The 23,885-nt window shown below is 37.7% G+C and overlaps 1 protein-coding gene across 1 annotated transcript; it reads right to left on the bottom strand.

Moving 5' to 3' along the window:
- Positions 1 to 22,239: 22,239 nt before the first annotated feature.
- Positions 22,240 to 23,178, bottom strand: LOC142845057 (olfactory receptor 4F6-like). The gene has a single exon (XM_075963820.1). It carries the CDS (start codon positions 23,176 to 23,178, stop codon positions 22,240 to 22,242), a length of 939 nt encoding a protein of 312 aa, XP_075819935.1.
- Between the last annotated feature and the right edge of the window lie 707 nt (positions 23,179 to 23,885).

Consider the following 23,885-nt stretch of genomic DNA (forward strand, 5'->3'; position numbering starts at 1 on the left):
AGACACTATAGAAAATATACTACAATTATTCTACTAACAAAACAACTTTAAATAATGTATTATTATACCCATATATTAGTGAATCACTCAACTCTCATCAAGAAAATTCTTGCAGTAGTGGGTAGTTAACACAGAGACTCACAGCTGGACAGGTGAGAGACTTCAGACCACCTATCATTAAATGAGATGACTGTAGTACTGCTCTCCCCTCATGCTAGAGATCTATATGGAAGAGGAGATAAAAAGACTCTAAGAGCCAAAGGTGTTGAATGACTTTAAGGAAACAGCATGGATGCTGGGCATATGAACTGTCAGAGACTGTAATTGCAAGCCCAATATCCACCAGGCTATTCAAATGAGAAAATAGCCTCTCAAGAAGAAGGTAAAATGGGCGTAAGTTTCTATCCTGAAGAAACTATTTGCAATTAATGTTGGAACAGGGAAAATCAGTTTCAGTGATTGACACTTGGTATATGACCCCAGAGAAGGCTAAATGCTCAAGAAATACTTGTTCAACATAAAACAGAAAAAAAAATTGTTGTTTGTTTTGGTGTTTATAAAAACTTTTATTTGTTTTTGATTCTGTTAGGTTTTTTTTAAAGATAGGGTAAGAATATAAATTTAGAAGAGTAGGGCTGGGGTGTGTGGAGAAGTTGAATTTATGGGAATGAATGTTATTAAAATATATTGTATTAAAAGTTTAAAACATAAATTAAGAGAAGAAAACATTAAAATAAAGTTATCATATTACCAGCTATACCAGTCATGGCTACATACATAAAGGACCCTGTCTTACTTGCTTTTCCATTTAAATGAGATAAAACACCATGTCCAAAGCAACTTCTAGAAGAAATAGTTTATTTAGATTTATAGTTACAGAGAGCTAAGCATCCATGATGGCGGAGGAGAAGCATGATGACAGGAACTAATAACTACATCCTTGTTGTAAACACAAAACAGACCGCACTGGGAGTGCTGCGAGGCTTTGCACCCTCAGAGCCCATCACAGTCACCTACTTCTACCAGGTACTGTGTAGCTCCTAAACCTACCCAAACAGTGCCTCCAACTGGGGACCAAATATACAAACATTTGAGCATATGGGAAATACTTTATTCAAATGACCACAGACAATATTTTGCTGCAAGGATATTTGCATATTCATGTTTTTGCTATTCTATTTACAATAGCTAGAGAAAGGAATATGTCACAGATCACCTAATGAATAGATAATACACACAAAGAAATTTTATTCAGCCCAAAACAATGAGTTATGCTGTTTAAAATTTTTATAATTAGTATTAGTTTTGTAAAGAAATATTGTGTGGAGATAGAGTCAACTGTTATTAGTCCATTCTCTTCTTCCACATGTTAGCTGCAGAGATTGAACTCAGGTCCTCAAGCATGATAGTAAGTGCCGTTTTCATTGAGCCAACTCATTTGGCCAGGATATTTCTAATACTTTGTTTATTTCTGTTTAATATTGAGAAGATATTTACCTTGAAGAAAGAAGTAATTGCAATGAGTAATTATCAATTATCGGATCCAAATAGCTTAAGGAGACCAAAACAATTCCACTTTCTCCATAGTATCTGAGTTTCAGAGTTCTTTGGACACACTGACCAAAACAAATAATTCTCTTGAGAAAAATTCTGTAACCATGAGCTCCTTCAAGATGTCATGCTTTTCCACTATCTCTTGCTCAGATACTCTCAAAGTGTATATAATTAACTTCATATATTCCTAATGGAGGATTCTATGTGGCACTTTATCTGAGAGGACACAGGGAAACCTGGCTCTACAAGATGTTGTTATCATTCAGGTAAAATGGAGAGATGGAAATAAACTTAACAGTGTATAAGTTGATCATACACAGATGTTAGTTTGTGAAGTTTGTGGTTAGTATTGCTGTGGACCTGAGTTGTATCCTAAAGTACTTGAGGAAATCTCGGGCAAAGTAGAGCACAGACAAGAAAAAAAATTGAATAACACAAAAGAATGATTGTAACAGTATTCACTTTGTGAAAAGGCTTTGAATTCGATTGGAAAGTGATCAAGGAGGGGTATGTGGAGTGATTCGAAGGGAAGAAAGTGAAGGGAGAAATTATGTAATGAGATTACATCATTATCACAAAAATAAGGGGAAAATGTCTATAAAAATATTAGAAAAACCAAAACAACAGACTGCCTTTGAGCTAGAACCACATTATACATAGGAGAATATAAGTAGTACTAGAAAATGACAAAAATGTTGTAATGTTTTGTGTGAAACTTCTGCATTAATCAGTTATTCTATGCTCAGATTATGATATAATGTCCTACTAAATTACAAATAAATAATAACTTGTTAACACGTATAAATAAAATGGCAGTTGTTGCCATTTCTTTCATTTTTTTCAAGTAAACGATATAAACTTACCATTTTGTGTAACATAGTAGCAATTTTATTAGTGAGTTTGCAAGATGACAGTGCCTCATGTATTCCTGAGTAGGAAATAGTGCTTAACATGGAGAATACAAGACCCAGTGCTGAAAGCATACTATCCCATTTAATTTTATTTTTTCATCATGATGGGGCAATTTCAGAACACAGTGATTTCTGAGGTGCCAGGAGTTATATTTCTTTCTTTCTTCATTCTAAAGAATGCAAATTGTACTGATAATTTTGTTTCTAAACTATAAATATAGTGGAGAAGGTTTAAAAATTTGTCAAGCAGATATAGTAGAATGTGAGAAAGAGAATCATTAATACAAAGCCATTGCAAAAGCTATTTAGACAAGTGTAATCATTGTAGTTTTTGACTTTCTATTTATTATCATTTATTTATGCTCCATCCCCTATTCAGTTTTAATAATATCATTTTTCTTCGGTTTTCTCTGTTGCTTCACAACTCTGCCTAGACTATCTCAATAAACTATACAGCTACATATAAAGTTTTTTATCGATAAATAACATCTTTTCACATTCTACAGTAAAATATAATGACATTTTGAAACTTTCAGGCAAATGGATGGATCTAGAAAAACCATACTGAATTAGGTAACTCAGACCCAGAAAGCCAAGTATAATACCCACTCACTCATTGTGACTTTTAAACATAAAGAAAAAAATCAGCCTACCGTTCACAACCTCATAGAAGCTAGACAACAAAAGAATTCTACGAGAGCTCCGCATGGCTCTAAATAGATAGATATACAGCTACATATAAAGTTTTTTATCGATAAATAACATCTTTTCACATTCTACAGTAAAATATAATGACATTTTGAAACTTTCAGGCAAATGGATGGATCTAGAAAAACCATACTGAATTAGGTAACTCAGACCCAGAAAGCCAAGTATAATACCCACTCACTCATTGTGACTTTTAAACATAAAGAAAAAAATCAGCCTACCGTTCACAACCTCATAGAAGCTAGACAACAAAAGAATTCTACGAGAGCTCCGCATGGCTCTAAATAGATAGGAAAAAAAGACAAGATCTCATGACAAAATTGGGAACATGAGAGTCACAAAAGAGGATAGAAAGGGAGGTGGGAGGAAAGAAGGGGAGTGGAGAAAATGTATAGCTCAGTAAAATGAATTCTAATAATATTCCGCTATAAGCAAAGGTTGGTGTCTAGCCCAATTGCCACCAGAGAGGCTTTCTCCAGCAGATGATGGGAGCAAATGCAGAGATTAAGAGCTTGGTACAGATTGCAAAACTTGCAGAAGAAGGGGAGGAAGGACTGTAGGAGTCAGAGGACACCAGGAAAACAAGACCCATAGAATCAACACAGCAGGGCTCACACAGGCTCACAGATAAGTCAACAACCATGGATCCTGGAAGGGTTTGAACCAGCCCTATGCATACAAGCTGTGGTTGTTTAACTGGAGGTGTTTATGGGACACATAAAAGTGGGATTGGAAGTATTTCTGACTCTTTTGCCTTTTGGGGGATCCTTTAATTCCTACTTTTTTTTGTCTCCAGCCATGATATGAGGGTTTGTACCTAGTCTTATTGTTTCTTGTTATTCCACATTATGATATCTTGTTATGATCTCCCTGGGAAGCAAGCTCATTGTTGAATAGAAACAGAGTAGTGGATCTGGGGGAAGGCAGGGGAGGAAGGAGCATTGGGAAATTGTTGTGTGATATTTTGATTGTGTTCTCACAAATGAACCTTCCTTCAAGTAGAGGGTGGTGCTCACCAATAGTGGATCTAAATTAACTCTAGGGGTTTGGAGGACTACTGACAGAGAGGAGACAGGAAGTAGTAAGGTCCAGCAGGGAGAGAACTCAATTAGAATAGCTCAAATTCAGGAACTCAAAGAACTGGTGGATCAGATAAAAGGCAAGTCATTTACAGTTTGGACTTTTACAGGAAAAGATATTTTTTATTAAAAATACCAGTAGTATATAAAATTCAAAGGTAAAGCTTGCTTTTTTACCTAAAAAGTATGTAGAGAATCAGTGAAAGGGCCATTATAAATTATAATTGTACAACATATTATTTTCCATTGGTGATTATATTGTACATAAATTAGTGATCTATCTGTGCATAAGTCTAAATCAGGCTCAGAGGCTGTGTAGTTCTTCTGGTCTCAACTGGAATTCTTCAGATATATAGGCCACGTGGCAAACTGACTGGATTTGGGAGAGTTTAAGTAGCCTCTCCCATGTGCCTTGAGACTTATAACTAGGTACTTATTTGAAAATAGTGTTTGGTCATTAGTCTTGTACAAGCTTTGTTAGCTTTGGATTGTGAGCAAGCAAGAAAAGGAGAAAAATTCAAATCTTATGTTTGAAAGCACCCTAACTTCTGAAAATCAAAAAGCAAAACCTTTGCTATATACATTGTTCAAAGTAAATGCGGGCATCAAGTCAGCTTAAAGACTGCAGAAATAGATTCCACCTGTTGGCAGGACGAGCCATATAATATTTTTATCAGCTAGAGTTTGGTGTAGGAGGTCCTTCTGTATTTGTGTTGCTTTCATTGGTTGAATAAAGAAACTGCTTTGGCCTTTTGATAGGGCAGATCTGAGGTAGGCGGGGAGGACAGAACTGAATGCTGGGAGGAAGAAGGCAGACAGAGAGCCACCATGGAGCCAGCCGCCAGGTCAGACATGCTGAATCTTTCCCGGTAAGCCACGACCTCATGGTGAAATACAGATTATTAGAAATGGGTTAAATCAAGATGTGAGAGTTAGACAAGAAGAGGCTAGATATAATGGGCCAGACAGTAATTTAATTAATACAATTTCTGTGTGGTTATTTTGGGGGTTTATTTATTTTATTTAATTTTATTTCTTGGCAAAGGCCTTTATGGTGATCCACAGGTTCAAGTTCTTTACCATGAATAAATCTTGTCCCTATGCCACAAAGCAGTCTTAAATTCAAGAACCAGGAAAACAAATGGAATTATATACCAGGGTTAAAGAGGGCCAGAGAGAACACTTTAGTGACTTTTTACAAAGATTCACTAAGGTTGCACAAAAAGGAGTAATAAACCCAGATGTTATATGAGTACTTATTGAAATTCTGGCTTTTGAAAATGCCAACTTAGAATGCAAAAAATATACTTGTGCCTTTAAAGGTTAGATGAGCACCTATGGATGAATGGATCCTGCATACAATGAACATTGAGACATTTGAGTGTAATACTGAATCGTGGGTAGGAGGAGCAATTTCCAAAGCAATGAGAGACACCAAAATGCCAAATGTTTTAATTGTGGTAGAATAGGACATATGAGAAGGGATTGTAGACAAGGAATTCCTAAGAATAATATCTTCTCTGGGAATGGACTCAGCCTTTAGGTATATGTAGAAGGTGTGGGAAAGACTGACATTGGACCAATGAATGCAGATCATCAAAAGACAGATAAGGCAACCCAATACCATTGGGAAACTTCTTGGTGGACTTCTTGTAGGCCCCCAAGCCAAAGGTTGCCCAGTTATTCCCCATCACTGTGGAGGAGATGTCTCACTAGGAAAATTAAAGAATCCAGTGCCTTCTGTAAAAAGACCATACTGTTCTAGACGATGGCATAAACAGTAAGGATGAGTCAAAAATTCCAATAGGAAATAGGAAATTTATATTCTGGCTGACTTTGACAAATGATCAAAGACCAAAGCTAAGAGTGTGTATAAATGATATTGTAATTTTTGGTTTGATAGACACAGATGTGGATATGAGTATCATTACTCCAGAATTTTGGTATCCAAATTGGCCTCTTCAAATGGCAGATGTTCAACTACTAGGAATTGGAACCATATCTCAAGTTATACAAAGCTTGAGATGGGTTGATTGCATGGGCCAGAAGGTCAAAGAGGGAAGCTGAGGACATATGTATCCAATATTGCAGTAAATTTATGGGTCATGACCTGCTGCAGCAATGAAATACCCAGATTAACAAACATTCCTGCAGTCCCAGAAACTTATAATTCTGGGAAGGATATTATAAGGTACTATATACAAAGTTCACCAGCCATTCAGGCTGTACAAGAACATAAAGCAACTAGCAAACTGTTAGAGGTACCAACAGCCCTACCTTTAAAGTGGTTAACTGAGAAAACAATATGGGTTAAGCAGGGGCCTCTAGCTGAAGAAAAGTTGTAGGCTTTAGAATAGCTGGTACAAGAGCAACTAGATAATCACCATATTGAAGAATCAACCAGCCCTTGGAATTCTCCTGCATTTGTTGTTAAAAAGAAATCTGGTAAATGGAGAATGGTTACAGATCTAAGAGCTGTCAATAAGGTAATTCAACCTATGGGCCCTTTATAGTCTGGAATTATTCTACCATCTCTATTACCAAAAGGATTGCCTCTTATAGTTATTGATTTGAAAGATTGTTTCTTCACTATACCTTTACAAGAAAAGGATAGTGCCTACTTATAGTAATTCTTAGCCTACTAGGAGATATCAATGGACTATTCTCCCACAAAGACTGCTCAATAGGCTCACTCTGTGCCAATACTTTGTAAGTCAGCCATTGGAAATAATACATAAGTAATTTCCTAAGTATATAATTTACCATTACATGGCTGACATTTTGCTCTCTGATTCAAAGATAGATACTTTAGAAAGAATGTTTGAAGAAGTAAAGAAAGTTTTTTCAAAATTGGAATTACAAATTGCTCCTGAAAAAATACAGGGAGGAGATTCTGTCAATTACCTAGGTTATAAAATAGGTTTGCAGAAAATTAGAACACAAAAGGCACAAATTAGGAGAGACCAGTTGCAGATTCTTAATGACTTTCAAAGATTGTTAGGAGATATATTCAGTCTACGACCGGCTGGCTGTTGGGATAACACATGATCTAATAATTCATTTAAACTAAACTTTAGATGTTGATAAAGACTTGAATAGTCCCAGAGAATTAACAGCTGAAGCAGAAAAGGAATCGATAATTGTTGAGGAGAAATTACAGGAGGCACATGTGGATAGGGTGAATCCAAATCTTAATTGTATTCTAGTCATATTGCCTTCCAGAATTTCTTTTACAGGAATTTTAATGCACACATACAATATTATCTTAGAATGGATCATTTTACCACATAAACCAAGTAAAAAATTAAAAACTTATGTGGAAAAAGTCTCTGAATTAATTATAAAAGGTAAATTGAGACTTCATCAATTAGCATGTATAGAGCCAGAAGAGATTATAGTGCCTTTTACTAATGATGAAATAAAAATCTTATGGGAAGACAATGAACCATGGCAAAGAGCTTGTGCTAATTTTTTTAGGGAGAAATATATAGCAATTATCCCAAAGCAATAGATTTTACCTTATAAGGAGAACTTCTAGGATTCTTCCTCGAATTGTACGTGATGCTCCAATAATGGCTGCCTGTACATCTTATACTGATGCAACTAAATCATGGAAGGCAGGTTGCAAATCAGAAGAATTAAGTAAGGTGGAACAAAGCCCTTATAATTCTGTCCAGAAGGCAGAATTATATGCTATTCTCATGTTGCTAAAGGATTTTTTCATTTTTTTAAAATTCGGTTTATATTTGACAATATTTAGATACCAGATATTAAATATAAAAACAAACATGCTTAAAATTATGAACACTAATAATAAATTCAATCCATGTGAAAATAATATACAAACAATACTGAGGTGTGTTTAAAAGATTGTTTGTAAATTCTCATAAACTTAGCTTAAAATCTGACAGTCACATATTACATGTGATCTTGTCTGTTATGTTTTCACACCATACTTTAGGTAAATTATGAAGAAATCTTCCCTACACGGATATAAAGTGGGTATACTGGGCAATAATCTTTTTTATCTTTTTTAAAAGTTTTGATTACAAATTTCTGCCTCCTCCCGGCCTCCGCCTCCCATTTCCCTCCCCCTCCCCTGCTACCCTCCCTCTCCCTCTCCAGCCTGAAGAGCATTCAGGGTTCCCTGCCCTGTGGGAAGTCCAAGTTCTTCCCCCCTCCATCCAGGTCTATGAAGGTGAGCATTCAAATAGCCTAGGCTCCCACAAAGCCAGTACATGCCATAGGATCAAAACCCAGTGCCATTGTTCTTGGCTTCTCAGCAGGTGCTAAGGGATTTTAAAAGAAACTTTTAATATAGTTACTGATTTACAATATGCAGAAAGAGTTATCTTGCATATTGAAACTGCTGACTTTATACAAGATGATACAGAATTGACTTCATTTTTTATCTTGGTGCAAGACATAATCAGGAATAAGCTTTGTTTTATATGCATAAAACACATCTGATCCCTTACGGGTCTGTCAGGTCCTCTAGCACAAGGTAATGTAGAAATTGATCTATTATTGATTGGAAGTGTATTGCAGGCCTCAGAATTTCATAAAAAACATCATGTCAATAGCAAAGGTTTAAAGAAAGAGTTTCCTATTACATGGCAACAAGCTAAGGAGATTATAAAGAGATGTCCTCATATAAATGATTTCATGTACTATAATATGAACTTTGACTGTATTCATCCCCTCAGTACCTCCCTAGTCCTCACACACTTTCCTCTCCTGCTAGTCTCTTTCCTTCCCACCAGGTTCTCTTGTATTTTGTGACATGAATTTGTGTAGAGAATAATATAAAAAATTAAATTAAAAGTACAGTAAAATAACAGTAAATAACAATCAAAAGGGATACAACAGGACAAATCCAGAAAGATTAAAAAAGATAAAGAAACCAGTAGTGTGATATGCCTTTAATCCCATCACTCAAAAGGCAGAAGCAGGAGGATCTCTGTGAGTTTGAGGCCAACCAGGTCTGTGTACTGTTTTCCATGACAGGCAGAGCTACATAGGAAGATCCTATCTTAAGAATTCAAAATCCCATCAACTCACCAACCAACCAACCAACCAACTAACCAAGCAAAAATAAGAATGAGGTTGAACTGTTAGACTGTTTTATTTCTTGGCCCAGAGAAATTGAATACTGTTAGTTATAAAACACATGCACACACTTACATTTGTATATGAACATATGCAAGCATGGATACACACTTGTGCACATACAACTGCATGCAAGCTTATACACACAAATATAAATGCTTATACATATACACCCAATCCATACATGCATCACACACATATACAAACACAAAGACACACTGAGACACACATGCCAACATATATTCATCCACACGTACCCAAGATGCTCATATATGCACACACATGCACTTACATATACATGTGCATGTATGTGCACACATGTGTAATCCTTCACAATGCACTAATCCACACAAACACACTTGCACACATGTGCACTCATGGGTGCTTGCACACACATTTATTGATTTATGTGTATATAAAGAACTCTATCAATTGAAAATTATAGAAAACAAACGACATTTGTCTTTTGCCCTTCTCTCTTTGTCTTTTTTTCTTTTTCTTTTTTGGTTTTTTCAAGACAGTGTTTCTCTGTGGCTTTGGAGCCTGTCCTGGAACTAGCTCTGTAGACCAGGCTGGTCTGGTCTCAAACTCACAGAGATCTGCCTGCCTCTGCCTCCCGAGTGCTGGGATTAAAGGCGTGTGCAACCATCACCCGGCCTGTCTTTTTTTCTTTAATACGATGATACCCAGTTACGTCCATTTCCCACTAAATTACATAACTTTTATTATCCTTTAAAACTAAATGAAACTCCACTCTGTTTATTTACAAGTTTTTTTTAAACTGTTGACAGACACCATGGCTCAGCTCTGTAACTTAGTGTCCTAGTTTGGGTTCTGTTGCTGTGACAAAACGTTGAACGAAAGCAGTTTGGAGGAAGAAAGACTGTCTTTGGCTTACAGGTTACAGTTCATCATAGAGGAAATCCATGGCAGGAAGTCAAGGCAAGCAGCTGGAGGCAGGAACTGTAGCAGAGACCATGGAGAAATGCTGCTTCTTGGCGTGCTCCCAAAGCAAAGAAAGTGTGCTTTCTATTTATTCCTTTTTTAATTTTAAACTTTTTATTCTTTTACATAACAACCACAGGCCCCTCCATCGCCTCCTATTGCTGCCCCACCTCCCCCATCCTTTCCTTAGAGAGGAGAAAGCCTCCCATGGGGAGTCAACTAAACCAGGCATATCTAGTTGCGGCAAGACCAACTCCCTCCCTCTGCATCAAGACTGGGTAAAATATCCCTCCATAGGGAATGGGTTCCAAAAAGCTAGCTTATGCATAAGGGACAGTTTCTGGTCCTACAAACAGACCAAGTCACATAACTGTCCCCCACATCCAGAGGACTTAGTTCGGTCCCATGCATGCTCTCCAGCTGTTGGTCCAGAGTGCATGAGCTCCAACTAGCTCTTGTCAGCAGTCTTGTGGGTTTTCCCATCATGACCTGGACCCCTTTGCTCATATAATTCCTCTTTCCTTTCTTTACAGGACTCCAGGAGCTCAGCCCAGTGCTGGTTTGTGGATCTCTGCATCTGCTTCCATTACTAGATGAAGGTTTGTGATGACAGTTGGGATATTTACCAATCTGAGGAGAGGAGAAAGCCAGTTCAGGCACCCTCTCTACGAGGGATCTAGGCTGTGGTCACCATTGTGGATTTCTGGGAATTTCCCTAGCACCAGGTTTCTCCCTAACCCCAGAATGACTTGTTCTATCAAGATGTTTCTTTCATTGCTTTCCCTCTCTGTCCCTCCTGCAACTTGCCCATTCCCTTTCCGGATGTTCTCATCCTCCATCCCCTCCTTTCCCTCATGCCCTCAGTTTACCCAAATGGTCTTATCTACTTCTCCTTCCTAGGGAGATCTATGCATGTCCCCCTTAGGGGGACTTTGTTATCTAGTGTCTCTTGGGCTGTGAATTGTAGTCTGGTTTTCTTTGCTTTACATCTAATATTCACTTATAAGGAACCACCATTTTTGTCTTTCTGGGTCTGAATTACCTCATTCAGGATGATTTTTTTTAGTTCTATCTGTTTATCTGCAAATTTCATGATTTCATTTTTTAACCACTGAGTCGTATTCCATTGTGTGAATGCGCCACATTTTCTTTATCTGTTCTTTGGTTGAGGGGAATCTAGGTTGTTTACAGGTCCTGGCTATTACAAATAATGTTGCTCTGGAACATACTTGAACAAATGTCCTTGTAGTATGATTGAGCATCCTTTGGGTTTATGCCCAAGAGTGGTATTCCTGAGTTAGTTTGATTCCCAATTTTCTGAGAAACTGCCATACTGATTTCCAGAGTGGTTGTCCAAGTTTGCATTCCCACCAGCAATGGAGGAATTTTTTCCTTGCTCCATATCCTCTCCAGCAAAAGTTGTCATTAGTGTTTTTGATCTTGGCCATTCTTACATGTGTAAGATGACATCTCAGAGTCGTTTTGATTTGCATTTCCCTGATGTCTAAGGATGTTGAACATTTCCTTAAGTGTCTTTTGGCTGTCTAAGATTCTTCTGTTGAGAGTTCTCTGTTTAGTTCTCTACCCCATGTTTTAAATGGGCTATTTGGAATTTTGATGTCTAATTTATTGAGTTCTTTATATATTTTGGAAATAAGTCCTCTGTCTGATGTGAGGTTAGCAAAGATCTTTTCCCATTCAGTAGGCTGCCTTTTTATCTTATTGACAGTGTCCTTTGCTTTACTGAAGCTTCTCAGTTTCAGGAGGCTCCATTTATTTATTTTTGCTCTTAGTGTCTGTGCTACTAGGGTTATATATAGGAAATGCATTGAAGGCTACTTCCCACTTTGTCTTCTACCAGGTTCAATGTGGTTGGATTTATATTGAGGTCTTTAACCCGTTTAAATTTGAGTTTTGTGGATGGGGATAGGTATGGATCAATTTTGTCTTCTTCTACATGCTGACATCTAGCTATTCCAGCACCATTTGCTCAAGATGCTTTCTATTTTCCATTGTATAATTTTAGCTTCTTTGTCAAAATTCAGGTGACCATAGGTGTGTAAATTAATATCTGGGTCTTCACTTCAATTTCATTGATCAAACTGTCTATTTTTATGCCAACACCAAGCTGTTTTCACTGCTGTAACTCTATAATAGAGTTTGATGTCAGGCATGGTTATGACTCTGGTAGTTACTTTATTGTATGGGATTGTTTTGGTTATCTTGGGTTTTTTGTTTTTCCATATGAAGTTGATTATTGTTCTTTCAAGGTCTGTGAAGAATTGTGTTGGGATTTTGATGGGGATTGCATTGAATCTACAGATTGCTTTGGTAGAATTGCTATTATTTTTAATTGCTATTTTTTATTATGTTGATCCTACCTTTCCAAGAGCATGAAAGATCTTTCCATTTTTGGTATCTTCATCAATTTGTTTCTTCAAAGACTTAAAGGTCTTGTCAAATAGGTCTTTCACTTGTTTGGTCAGTGTTACCCCAAGATAATCTATGTTATTTGTGGCTATTTTGAATGGCGAGTTTTCTCTGATTCCTTTCTCAGCTTCTTTATCATTTACATATAGGAGGGCTGCTGATTTTTTGAGTTGATCTTGCATCCTGTCACATTACTGAAGGCATTCATCAACTGTGTGATTTTCCCTAATAGAGTTTTTGGGGTCACTTATGTATTCTATCATATTATCTTCAAATAGCAAAAGTTTGACTTCTTCCTTTCCAATTTGAATCCCCTTGGTCTTCTTTTGTTGTCTTATTGCTCTAGCCAAAACTTCAAGAACTATGTTGAATAGATATGGAGAGTGAACAGCCATGTTTCATCCCTGATTTTAGTGGAATCACTTTGAGTTTCTCTTTGGGTAATTTGATGTTGGCTGTCAGCTTGCTGTATATTGCTTTTATTATGTTCAGATATGTTCCTTGTATCCCTGACCTCTTCAAGGCCTTTATCACAAAGGGGTGTTGGATTTTGTCAAATACTTTTTCTGCTTGTAATGAGATGATCATATATTGTTTTCTATGTTTCAGTTTATTTGTATGATGGTTTACATTGATAGATTTTCATATGTCAAACCATCCCTGCATTTCTGATATGAAGCTGACTTGATCATGGTGGATAATTTTTATTGATGTGTTCTTAAATTAGGTTTGCCAGTATTTATTGAGTATTTTTTTGATCTATATTTATGAGTGAGACTGGTCTGTAATTCTGTTTCTTGGTTGAGTCTTTGTGTGGTTTTGGTATCAGGGAAGAAGGAAGCTTTCTTATCCATTCTCTTAGCCTGCGTCTTTTTATGGGTGAATCCAGTCCATTAATATTAAGAGATATTAATGACCAGTGATTGTTAAATTCTGTTAACTTTCAGTGGTAGTGTTTCCCTTCTTTGGGGTTTGCTGGTGTGTGATTGTCTGTTGCCTGTGTTTTGGTGGGTGCACTTAGCTTCCTTAGGTTGAAGTTTTCCTTCTAAGACTTTCCATAGGGCTGGATTTGTGGATAGGGATTTTTTAAATCTGATTTTGTCATAGAATATCTTGTTTTCTCCATTGATAGTTATTGAAAGCTTTGCTGTGTATAGTAGTCTGGGGTTGCATTTGTGGTCTCTTAGTGTCTGCAGCACTTCTGTACAGGACCTTCTGAATTTTCTGCTTTCCAGTGAAAAGTTAGGTGTAATTCTGATAGGTTTGCCTTTAAAAGTTACTTTACCTTTTTTCTTTGCAGCTCTTAATATTCTTTCTTTATTCTGTATATTTTGGGTTTTGATTATTATATTATCATATGACATGGGGCCTTTTTTTTATTCAGTTTACTTGGTGTTTTTTCAGCTTCTTTTACCTTCAAAGAGATATTTTTTTTTTTTTTAGTTTGGGAAAGTTATCTACTATGATTTTTGTGGAATATATTTTCTGTGCCTTTGTGCTGAGGTTCTTCTCCTTCTTTTATCCCTATTATTCTTAGGTTTGGTCTTTTCATGGTGTCCCAGATTTCTTGGATGTTTTGTGCTAAGAATTTGTTGGATTTAACATTTTATTTCCTGTATAGTATCGTCGACACCTGAGATTCTCTCTTCCATCTCTTGTATTCTGTTGGTTATGCTTGCCTCAGTAGTTCCCATTCATTTGCTTAGATTTTCCATATCCAGAATTACCTCAGTGTTCTGTTTGCTTTTTTGCCTCTATTTCAGTCTTTAAGTTTTCAACTATTTGAACTCTTTGCTTCACCTGTTTGATTGTGTTTTCTTGGTTTTCTTAAGAGATTTATTGATTTTTCCCCCTTTTTTGTCTTTTCCTCCATTTCTTTAAGAGAATTTTTCATTTTCTCTTTAAAAGTTTCCATCATCCTCATAAAGTTATATTTAAAATTGTTTTCTTCTGCTTCTTCTGGGTTAGGATGATCAAGTCTTCCTGTTGTATAACCACCGGGCTCTGGTGTTACCATGTTGCATTTTAGGTTGTTGAATGAATTCTTGCATTGACACATACCCATCTCTTCCTCCAACTGGTACCAGCAGTGTCTTTGCCTCTTGGCCCAACTATTGCAGTGGCTAACTTTGTCTTTGGGAACTGTTCTTGGTCTGCTCTGTACTGTCTCTGTCTGTGTCTCAGGGAGCCACTGAGATCTGTCTTGGCCTGCTCTCTTGGCCTACTCTCTTGGTCTGCTCTCTTGGTTTGCTCTCTTGGTCCAGTTTGTTCAGTCACAGCCTGTGCTTCAGGGTTCCTTTGAGGTTGCAGGGGATAGGAGCATTTGGGGGTGGAGTGAGACGTATAACTTGCAGGGTCTGATTGATGAGGTGGCTGTGTTGGAGCAGCCTACCTGCAGGAACGTTGCCTGCTGTCTGGCTAGTAAAGCTGAAGCAGGTGGGGGAGGGGTCCAGAGTTTTGTCCCCAAAAAGGAGGGCCAAGAGAGTGTGGTCTCCTGCTGAGTAGGTGGTCACTCCCCTTTTTGCCCTCTCTGTGTATTTGCAGCCTATGTTTCAGAGATCCTCTGAGGTTGCAGGGCTAGGGAGTGGAAGGGAGATATGACGGTTTGGAGATGGAGTGGGACTTCAAAGGTATATTCTTGCCAGGAGGTGGTGGCGCACGCCTTTAATCCCAGCACTCGGGAGGCAGAGGTAGGTGAATCTCTGTGAGTTCGAGGCCAGCCTGGTCTACAAGAGCTAGTTCCAGGACAACCTCTAAAGCTACAGAGAAACCCTGTCTCGAAAAACCAAAAAAAAAAAAAGGGTATATTCTTTTGTGTTTGGATGAAATAATCTGTAGATTCCTCTTAATTTGTCAGGTTAATAATATTTCTTTGTTTAATTTTTGTCTGGATGTTCTGTCCATTGAGGAGTATGGGGTATTGAAACCTCCCACAATTAATGTATGAAGCTCAATATGTGATTTATGCTTTAGTAATGTTTCTTTATAAATATGGGTGTTCTTACATTTGGGGAATAGATGTTAAGAATTGAGATGTCATCTCGGTGAACTTTTCCATTGATGCATATGAAGTATCGGTTCCCATCTCTTTTCATTAATTTTGGTTTGAATTTTATTTTGTTAGATATTAGAATAGCTACTCCAGCTTGGTTCTTGGGGCTGTTTTCTTAGCAAATCTGTTTCCAACTGTTTATTCTGAGGTACTGTCTATCTGACATTGAGGTGTATTTCTTGTATTATGCATAAGGATGGATCTTGCTTTTTAATAAATTCCTTAGCCTGTGTCTTTTTATTGGAGAATTGAGTCCATTGACATTAGAGATATTAATGACCAGTGATTGTTAATTCCTGTTCATTTTTTTTTGTTGATGATAGTGTGTGTATATGTGTTTTCCCTCTTTTGTTTTTATTTCTGGTATGAGATTATATAATTACTGTGTTTTCATGGGTGTAGTTAACTTCCTTGGGTTGGAGTTTTTCTTTTAGTACATTCTTTAGGGCTGGGTTTGTGGATAGATATTGTTTAAATTTGACTTTATCAGGTAATATCTTGTTTTCTCCACTTATGGTGACTCAACGTTTTGCAGGGTATTGGAGTCTGGGTTGGCATTTGTGGTCTCTCAGAGTCTGCAAGATATCTGCCTAGGTCCTTCTGGCTTTTAGAGTCTATATTGAAAAGTCAGGTATAATTCTAATAGGTTTGTCTTTATATGTTACTTGGCCCCTTTCCTTAGTAGCTTTCAATATTCTTTGTTATGTGTTTAGTATTTTGATTAGTGGTGGGGGGTGCTTTGTTATCTGGTTTAATCTATTTGGTATTCTGTAAGCATCTTGTACTTTATATTTATGTCCTTCTTAAGGTTAGGTAATATTTCTTCTGTGATGTTGTTAAAAATATTTTCTGAACCTTAGAGCTGACATTGTTTTTTTCCTATTCCTACTATCCCTTTGCTTGATCTTTTCATAGTGTCCAAAACTTCCTGAATGTTTTGTGTCAGGAATTTTTTTAGATTTTATGTTTTCATTGACCAATGTATCATTTTCTTCTATTGTATCTTCTATGTCTGAGAATCTCTCTTCTGTCTCCTGTCTCCTCTTGGTGAAGCTTGTGTCTGCAGTTCCTGTTCACTCCAGGATTTCCTCAGTTTGTGTTTTCTTTACTGATTCGATTTCCATTTTCAGGTCTTGAACAGTTTCATTGATTTCCTTCACCTGTGTTTTTTTCCCTTAGCTTTCTCATTTGTTTGTGTTTTCCTGGGTTTCATTAAGAGATTTATTAATTTCCTTCAAATGTTTGCGTTTCCCTGGATTTCTTTTTGTGTTTTGTTTTGTTTTGTTTTGTTTGTGTTTTTGGTTTTTCAATTCAGGGTTTCTCTGTGGCTTTGGAGCCTGTCCTGGAACTAGCTCTTGTAGGCCAGGCTGGTCTCGAACTCACAGAGATCTGCCTGCCTCTGCCTCCCGAGTGCTGGGATTAAAGGCGTACGCCACTACCGCCCAGCTCCCTCGATTTCTTTAGAGATTTATTTATTTCTTGTTTAAGGACCTCTATTATCTTCATAAAGTTGGTTTTAAGGTCATTTTCTTGTGCTTCAGCTGTGTTGGAATATTCAGGGCTCACTGTAGTAGGATAGGTGGCCTCTAGTGGTGACATAATGCATTGTCTGTTGTTGATTGTATTCTTAGGTTGGCCTCTAGGTGTCTGGATTTAGGTGTCAATTTCCTAGTTTATCTTGGTGGGATTGGTGTTTCTGTCCCGGCTTTCTCTCTCCTCTCTGGCCTGACTTGCCTGTGGTTCTGGTGCCCGGAGAGTTGTTGGGGAAAGCTGGGCCATTTCTGAGGAATGTTGGAGATGTACAGGTAGGGTCTTACCTGAGGTTGATGGTACTGGCATGGCCTCTGGGAGAGCAGGGGTTTTCTGTCAGGGTCGGGATATGGACTCAGCTTGATTTCTTATAGAACTGAGGGCCATCAGCCCAAGAATGGCACAACCAAGAGTGGGCTGGATCCTGCCCATCAAGCACTAATTGTGAGAATGCTTATAGCCAGATTTACGAAGGCATTTTCTTCATTGAGGTTTCCTTCTTTCAAATAATTCCAGCTTGATAGAAAACTGACCAGCACAATTAACCTCTTGTCAGCTTTCCACATATATACAACACTGTTAAGCTCTTTTCTTTCCTTTTTTTTTTTATTTTTCCTCTACCCTAAGGCCACACATTGACATCACATGACAATGTAAACATTCCTAAATTTAAAGACCCACAGTCTTTTAAAATACACTTAAAAATTCAGTCTCTTTAAAATTCAAAGTCTTGGGGTAAGGTTGAAATCTGGTGCAAGGGAAACTCCCACTAATCTACAAGGGTGACCCCAGCTAAGGCTCCTAGCAATGGTGGATAGGTAGCCTGAAGTGGCCTCCACCTGTAATCAACTGATGAAATCAAATACCCAAATCCACAGCCAAGCACACAGCCAGGCACCAAGCACGAGTTCTGGAATCATGCTGAAGAGAGAGAGAGGAATGATTGCACAAGCTAGGAATAATTGTGCCAAGGTCATCACAAAGGAACCCATAGAAACAACTTACCTGTGCTCATTGGAGCTCACAGAGTCTGGAACAACAGTTAGGCAACCTGCATGGAAGTGACCCAGGCCCACACTATGTGTGACAGTTGTGTAGCTTTATCTACTTGTGGGCCTCCTGGTGCTGGAAGTCTGGCCTGTACACAATGCTTTGCTGACTTCAAGGAGCCTAATCCTCATACGGCGTTGCCTTGCACAGCCTTAATACAAGGGGGAACTTAGTCCTACCTCAACTTGATATGCCATGCTTCATTGACACCCATGGGAGGCCTGCCCCTTTCTACAGAAACAGAGGAGGAGTAGATTAAGGAGTGGAGTTGGGTGAGGTAACGGGAGGAGAAGATGGTGGGGAAACTTTGGTCTGGATATAAAATAAATGAATACCTTTAATTAACAGTAAAAATTAAAAAATTATAAGTCTTTTAAAAATCAAAATCTCTCAACTGTGGTTTTTTGTGAAATCAAAATTAAATTAAATTTTTTTTCTTCAAGTGGGAGAACAGGGCACAACCACACTCTGGACAGAGCAAAACCATATCCAGAAAGTTGACACTTCTGGGGTTCACTCATGATCTTCTGGACTCCTTCATGGGCTTGGTCTCTTCTCTGGCTCTGCCCTCTGCAGCAAACACATCTTGTCTTCTCTGCTCAGGCTGGCTCCAATCCACTTCTGATGCTGTTTTTGGTGGTCAGCCCATGGTGCCGGCATCTTCAAAATCCAGGGGCTTTCTGCTGCAACTGGGCTGTACTTTCATCCCTAGGCTCTCCTGGGCTCTCTTCAGGGACTCTAACCCTGCCACACAGTGACAAAGGGAAACTGCTCTCTATGACCAATGCACACCTTCAAAAACAGCACTGCCTGGGCGAATCTTATACTGCCAAGTTCAGTTGCCAGGACAAGGTACAACCTTGTCATGTCAGGAAAACTTTCCACAAGAGTTCACCTCAAGGATGCTGGTTTCTTCTTACCCAGCACTAATTTCTCAGCCCCAGCTGAGCAGCATCAACTGTTCCATAGAAGAAAAGTTTTTATTTTGGTGTTCTGGTATCTTGTTAATTACAGCTGAGTCTTTAGTCCCAGCTAATTAGCTAACTTCAGAATCTTAATTCAATACAGTGAATGCCCTTGATAAACGTCCCTCTGAGACTTCACATGCCAGGCCTCTGTGGTCTGCTGTACTTTCAACATGCATCTTGTCCAAGCTCCTACAGAAGAGCTCACTGTGGTTAACACTCAGTGGCTTTGTAGCCTAAGGTTCCAAAATCTTTCTATAATCCTCCTCAAAAACTACCTGTTCAAGTCTGTCGCAGCCATACCTCATAATCCTGGTACAATTTCTATCCTATTAGGGTTTCTACTGCTGTAATGAAACACCATAACCTAAAAGCAAGTTGGGAAGGAAAGGGTTTATTTAGTTTATACTTCCATTATTGAAAAAAGCCAGGACAGGAACTCAAGGAGCCCAGGAACCTGAAGGCACAAGCTGATGAAGAAGCTTACTGTCTTTCTCCTCCTGGCTCGCTTTCTTATGGAATCCAGAATCTCCAGCCCAATAATGGCACCAGGGACAATGGGCTGAACCCTTCTTCATCAATCACTAACTCAGAAAAATGCCTATATCCAGATCTTATGGAGGCGTTTTCCCCACTGAGTTTCTCTCCTTTAGATAACTCTAGCTCGTGTCATGTTGACATAAATGTAGTTAGCATGAGTTATAAGGAGACTCTGCACCAACTTTGAGTGTTGATGAATCAGAACTAATTTTAACAAGGCTTGAAAACAGAGAAGTAAAGGAAGTAACTTCAAGGTGAGTATCATTAAAAATGAGTAAAAAGCCAAAGTGAGCATTTGTTGAATGAAATCCAGTATTTGATAAACATGGAAAACCCAACGAGAATACTATAAATGGACGTGTCAGTGAAAAACCATTTGGAGAGCACATCAGACAACTAAGGAAATCAAATCTTGGATGAGAAATGGCAGGAAAGGAGCAGCAATCCATCAAAATAGATTTAATATTTGTACTGTCCTTGTGTTAATTTTAATCACCATGGAGCAAATACTTAGGATAAAGACTTACTTAACAAGGAAACTAAGTCAAATTATAGCTAATGCTAAATCCAAAGCCCTATGATCTGCTTTAAGGTGAGTAGTTTTCTAAAAACTGCAGTGTTCACAGAATCTTCTAACTCAAAGGAAGCTTATTTCTTCTCTGATGCAGGTGCTGGGTTTGCCAACTTTCCTTCTTGGCAGTTCCTCCTTTTGTACTCTATTCAGGGGTTCTCAATCTTCCAAATGATCTGACCCATTAATACAGTTCCTCATGTTGCTGTGACTCCCAACCATAAAATTATTTCATTGCTACTTTGTAACTGCAATTTCGCTACTGTTAGGATGTAAATATCTGATATGTGACCTCTGTAGAGTTGAGACCCATGGTTTGAGACTGCTGTTCCATTACTCCTGTATGACACCTCAGTTTCCTTGATTCCATTCCAAATGAGAAGTCACACCCTCCTGAGAGACCTGTACTGGACATGGCTCCTGTGCCTCAGGGCCGTGTTCAGCTCTGTACATCTTTCTTTAAACTGACACACTGGTGTCATCAGACAACCCAATCCTCCCATTCTTCTACAAGCTTTCAATCATTCTGCTGATATATTTAAAGTTTTAATAATTTTGATACTTTCTCCTTATTTATTTTCCTATCCCTATGTGTGCATTCTGTTTCCTGTCTTTCTATAAATGCTACGTCTATGATCATACATTTATATCTCTCTCAAAAACTACTCAACACTTGTTAAAAACAAAAATGTCATAAATTTTGTTTGATTTTATTTGAAATATAGTTTGATTTTATTTGTGATAATAGAATAGGGTAGCACCTTACTTTAAAGTTGAATGATTGGTCTGATGATCTAAATGGAGAACGTTAGCTTCATGATGAGAAAAATTCCGATTAAAATACAACTCAAAGGAAAAGGCAAATTTGGGAAGAGGATGCTTTTCATTACATTCGCTTTATTTTTTTCTTTCCTTCTCCTTGCTTTTGTTTGGTTTTGCTTAAACTCAACTGTTTAGAAATGGAGTTTGACCATGAAGGCTCCTTTAGCACTCTGAGCCCTCTCTGGTCTGGTCTGTGCTGCTGGAAACTCATCTGAAGCAATGGCTTCCCTTGAAAGTCATTCAGTGGAGTTTTATATTGAGTCAACAGTTCTTCATATTAAAGTTTTTCTTTTCAAAAAATGATGCAGTTTCAGTCTTACTGGTCTTTGAGGAAGCAGATTAGTAAATAAATGATTGATAAACTGAAGGGGTAGAAAATAAATTATCAGAATAGTAAAAAAATCAGAGGAAGTAGAAACTAAGAATTAAATTTGAAAACAATCTCAAGATTGGAAAGATAAATAGGTAAAAAAAAATCACGTACCGATTTTTACAAGTTTATCATTATTGCATTCATCATTATACCCGTGCAGCATTATTGGTGAGGAATGACATGCACAAACTTTAATTTTTTAGTACATATGTTTTTATTAAGATAGATGGTTCTATTTCATGTGTATGAGTGATTTGCTTGCAAGTATGCATGTATACCAATGAATGTTGTCTTTAGCAGAGGCCAGAAGTGGCAATTTGACTCATTTAAACTGGAATTACAGACAGTTGTGAACCTTCATGTGGGCTCTGGGAACCAATTCTTGGTCCTATGTAAAAACACTGACTGTTCTAAACTATTGAGCAGTCTCTCTAGTCCATCATGTCTCTTACAGAAACTATTTATTAGTTGGTATTTCACTTTTGGGGAAAGCAAGTGAAGGCATATCAAATTTTGGTACACAAAACATTCTGGATAAATACAACACAGTCAATGTAGCAATATCCATCTGAAATTCTAATATAATTTGTGTGCTTTATATTAAGAAATTTTATTGTAATTAATAAACTGACTACATAGTTTTCTCATTGCCAGCTTCATCTCTTTATTCCTAAGTGTATAGATCACTGGGTTTAGAAAAGGGGTAATAACTGCATCAAAGAGCGCAAGAAATTTATCCAGATGTGATGTTGGAAATGGCCACACGTAGAAGAAGATTATTAGTTCAAAGAACAAAATGACCACCATGACATGAGCTGACAGCGTGGAGAGGGCCTTAGATAAACTACCCAAAGATTTCTTTTGAACGATCATCAAAATAAACACATAGGAGATGATCAGAATTAAAAAGGAGGCCACAGAAATGAACCCACTATTGGCAGTAATCATGAATCCCAAGGTGTATGTGTCCATACAAGCCAGTTTAATAAACCGAGGGAGGTCACAGAAAAAGCTGTCTAGTTCATTAGGGCCACAGAAGGGTAAGTCTATGACAAAAATCAACTGAGTCATTGAGTGGATGAAGCCAGTAATCCAGGAAGCAACTAAAACCAAAATGCACTTTTGTGGACTCATGATAGTCAAGTAGTGCAGGGGCTTACATATGGCAACATATTGATCAAAGGCCATGGCTATGAGCAGCACCATCTCAGTGCCTCCAACTGCATGGATGAACAAGATCTGAGTGATACAGCCCCCAAAAGAGATGGTTTTGTGCCTTCTGAAAAGGTTGTAAATCATTTTTGGTGCTGTGGAGGAGCTAAATATCAAGTCGAGAAAGGAAAGATTGGCTAAGAGGAAGTACATAGGGGACTGTAAATGGGGGTCTGAAGTCACAGTTAGCACAATGAGAAAATTCCCCAACAGACTTGCCACATAGAACATACAGGAAAAGAGGAAGAGGAAGAGCTGGGTTGTCCATGAGTTGGAGAGTCCCAGGAAGACAATTTCAGACACTACAGAGTGGTTTGCTTCACCCATTGGCTCTTTTGGCTGTGACAACTCTCATGTCATCTGAAACAGGAGAGCAAGGAGAAACTCTGGTTTAGGACGAGCAATGCTCAACTGAAAAAGTCACATGAATGATTAATATGCCGTTGGAGATAGTTTAAGTAAAATCTTGGAGAATTCTGAGTGCAGGAGAAATAGCCTTCTCCATGTAAGAATTCCCCAGTTGTTGACTCAATATGAAGTGGTCAGCCCTGAAATTATATACTTGCAAGTAACATTATATGTACTGAGCAGATTGTACTTATGTATTTATGAGCATATGTATGTAGAATCAATGAAAGGAAAGATGTCATGAGCTTGAAACAAAGCAAGGGGCAAATACATGGATGCAATCAGAGGGAGGTAAGTGACATAATTATAATTTCAAAATATAAAAAAATAAGATGTGCTTCTTCCAGGTCAAATAAATGCAATTAATATTCCTGATATAGACTGTTGTTAAAAAATACTAAACTAATTAACTCTTTCACTTACTTGGATAACATATTTGTTTTATTTTAAAAATCCAATTTTGTAGGCATATTTTTGAGTTGACTCTGAGCTAAAGGCTTTTTGGATATTATTTGTGAAGAAATTGTTACTTGATGGTGGTATTCACAACTGGAACATTCTTTAATATATACTAATATTAAATATATGATTACATTAAATGCCCATATACATATTTCCAGGCAAGA

The sequence above is a fragment of the Microtus pennsylvanicus genome, chromosome 2, assembly GCF_037038515.1.
Source record: "Microtus pennsylvanicus isolate mMicPen1 chromosome 2, mMicPen1.hap1, whole genome shotgun sequence".
Taxonomy (NCBI): Eukaryota; Metazoa; Chordata; class Mammalia; order Rodentia; family Cricetidae; genus Microtus; species Microtus pennsylvanicus.

What these genes read in the sequence shown, in the direction of transcription:
- LOC142845057 (XM_075963820.1), bottom strand. Translation starts at nt 23,178, where the DNA reads ATGGGTGAAGCAAACCACTCTGTAGTGTCTGAAATTGTCTTCCTGGGA.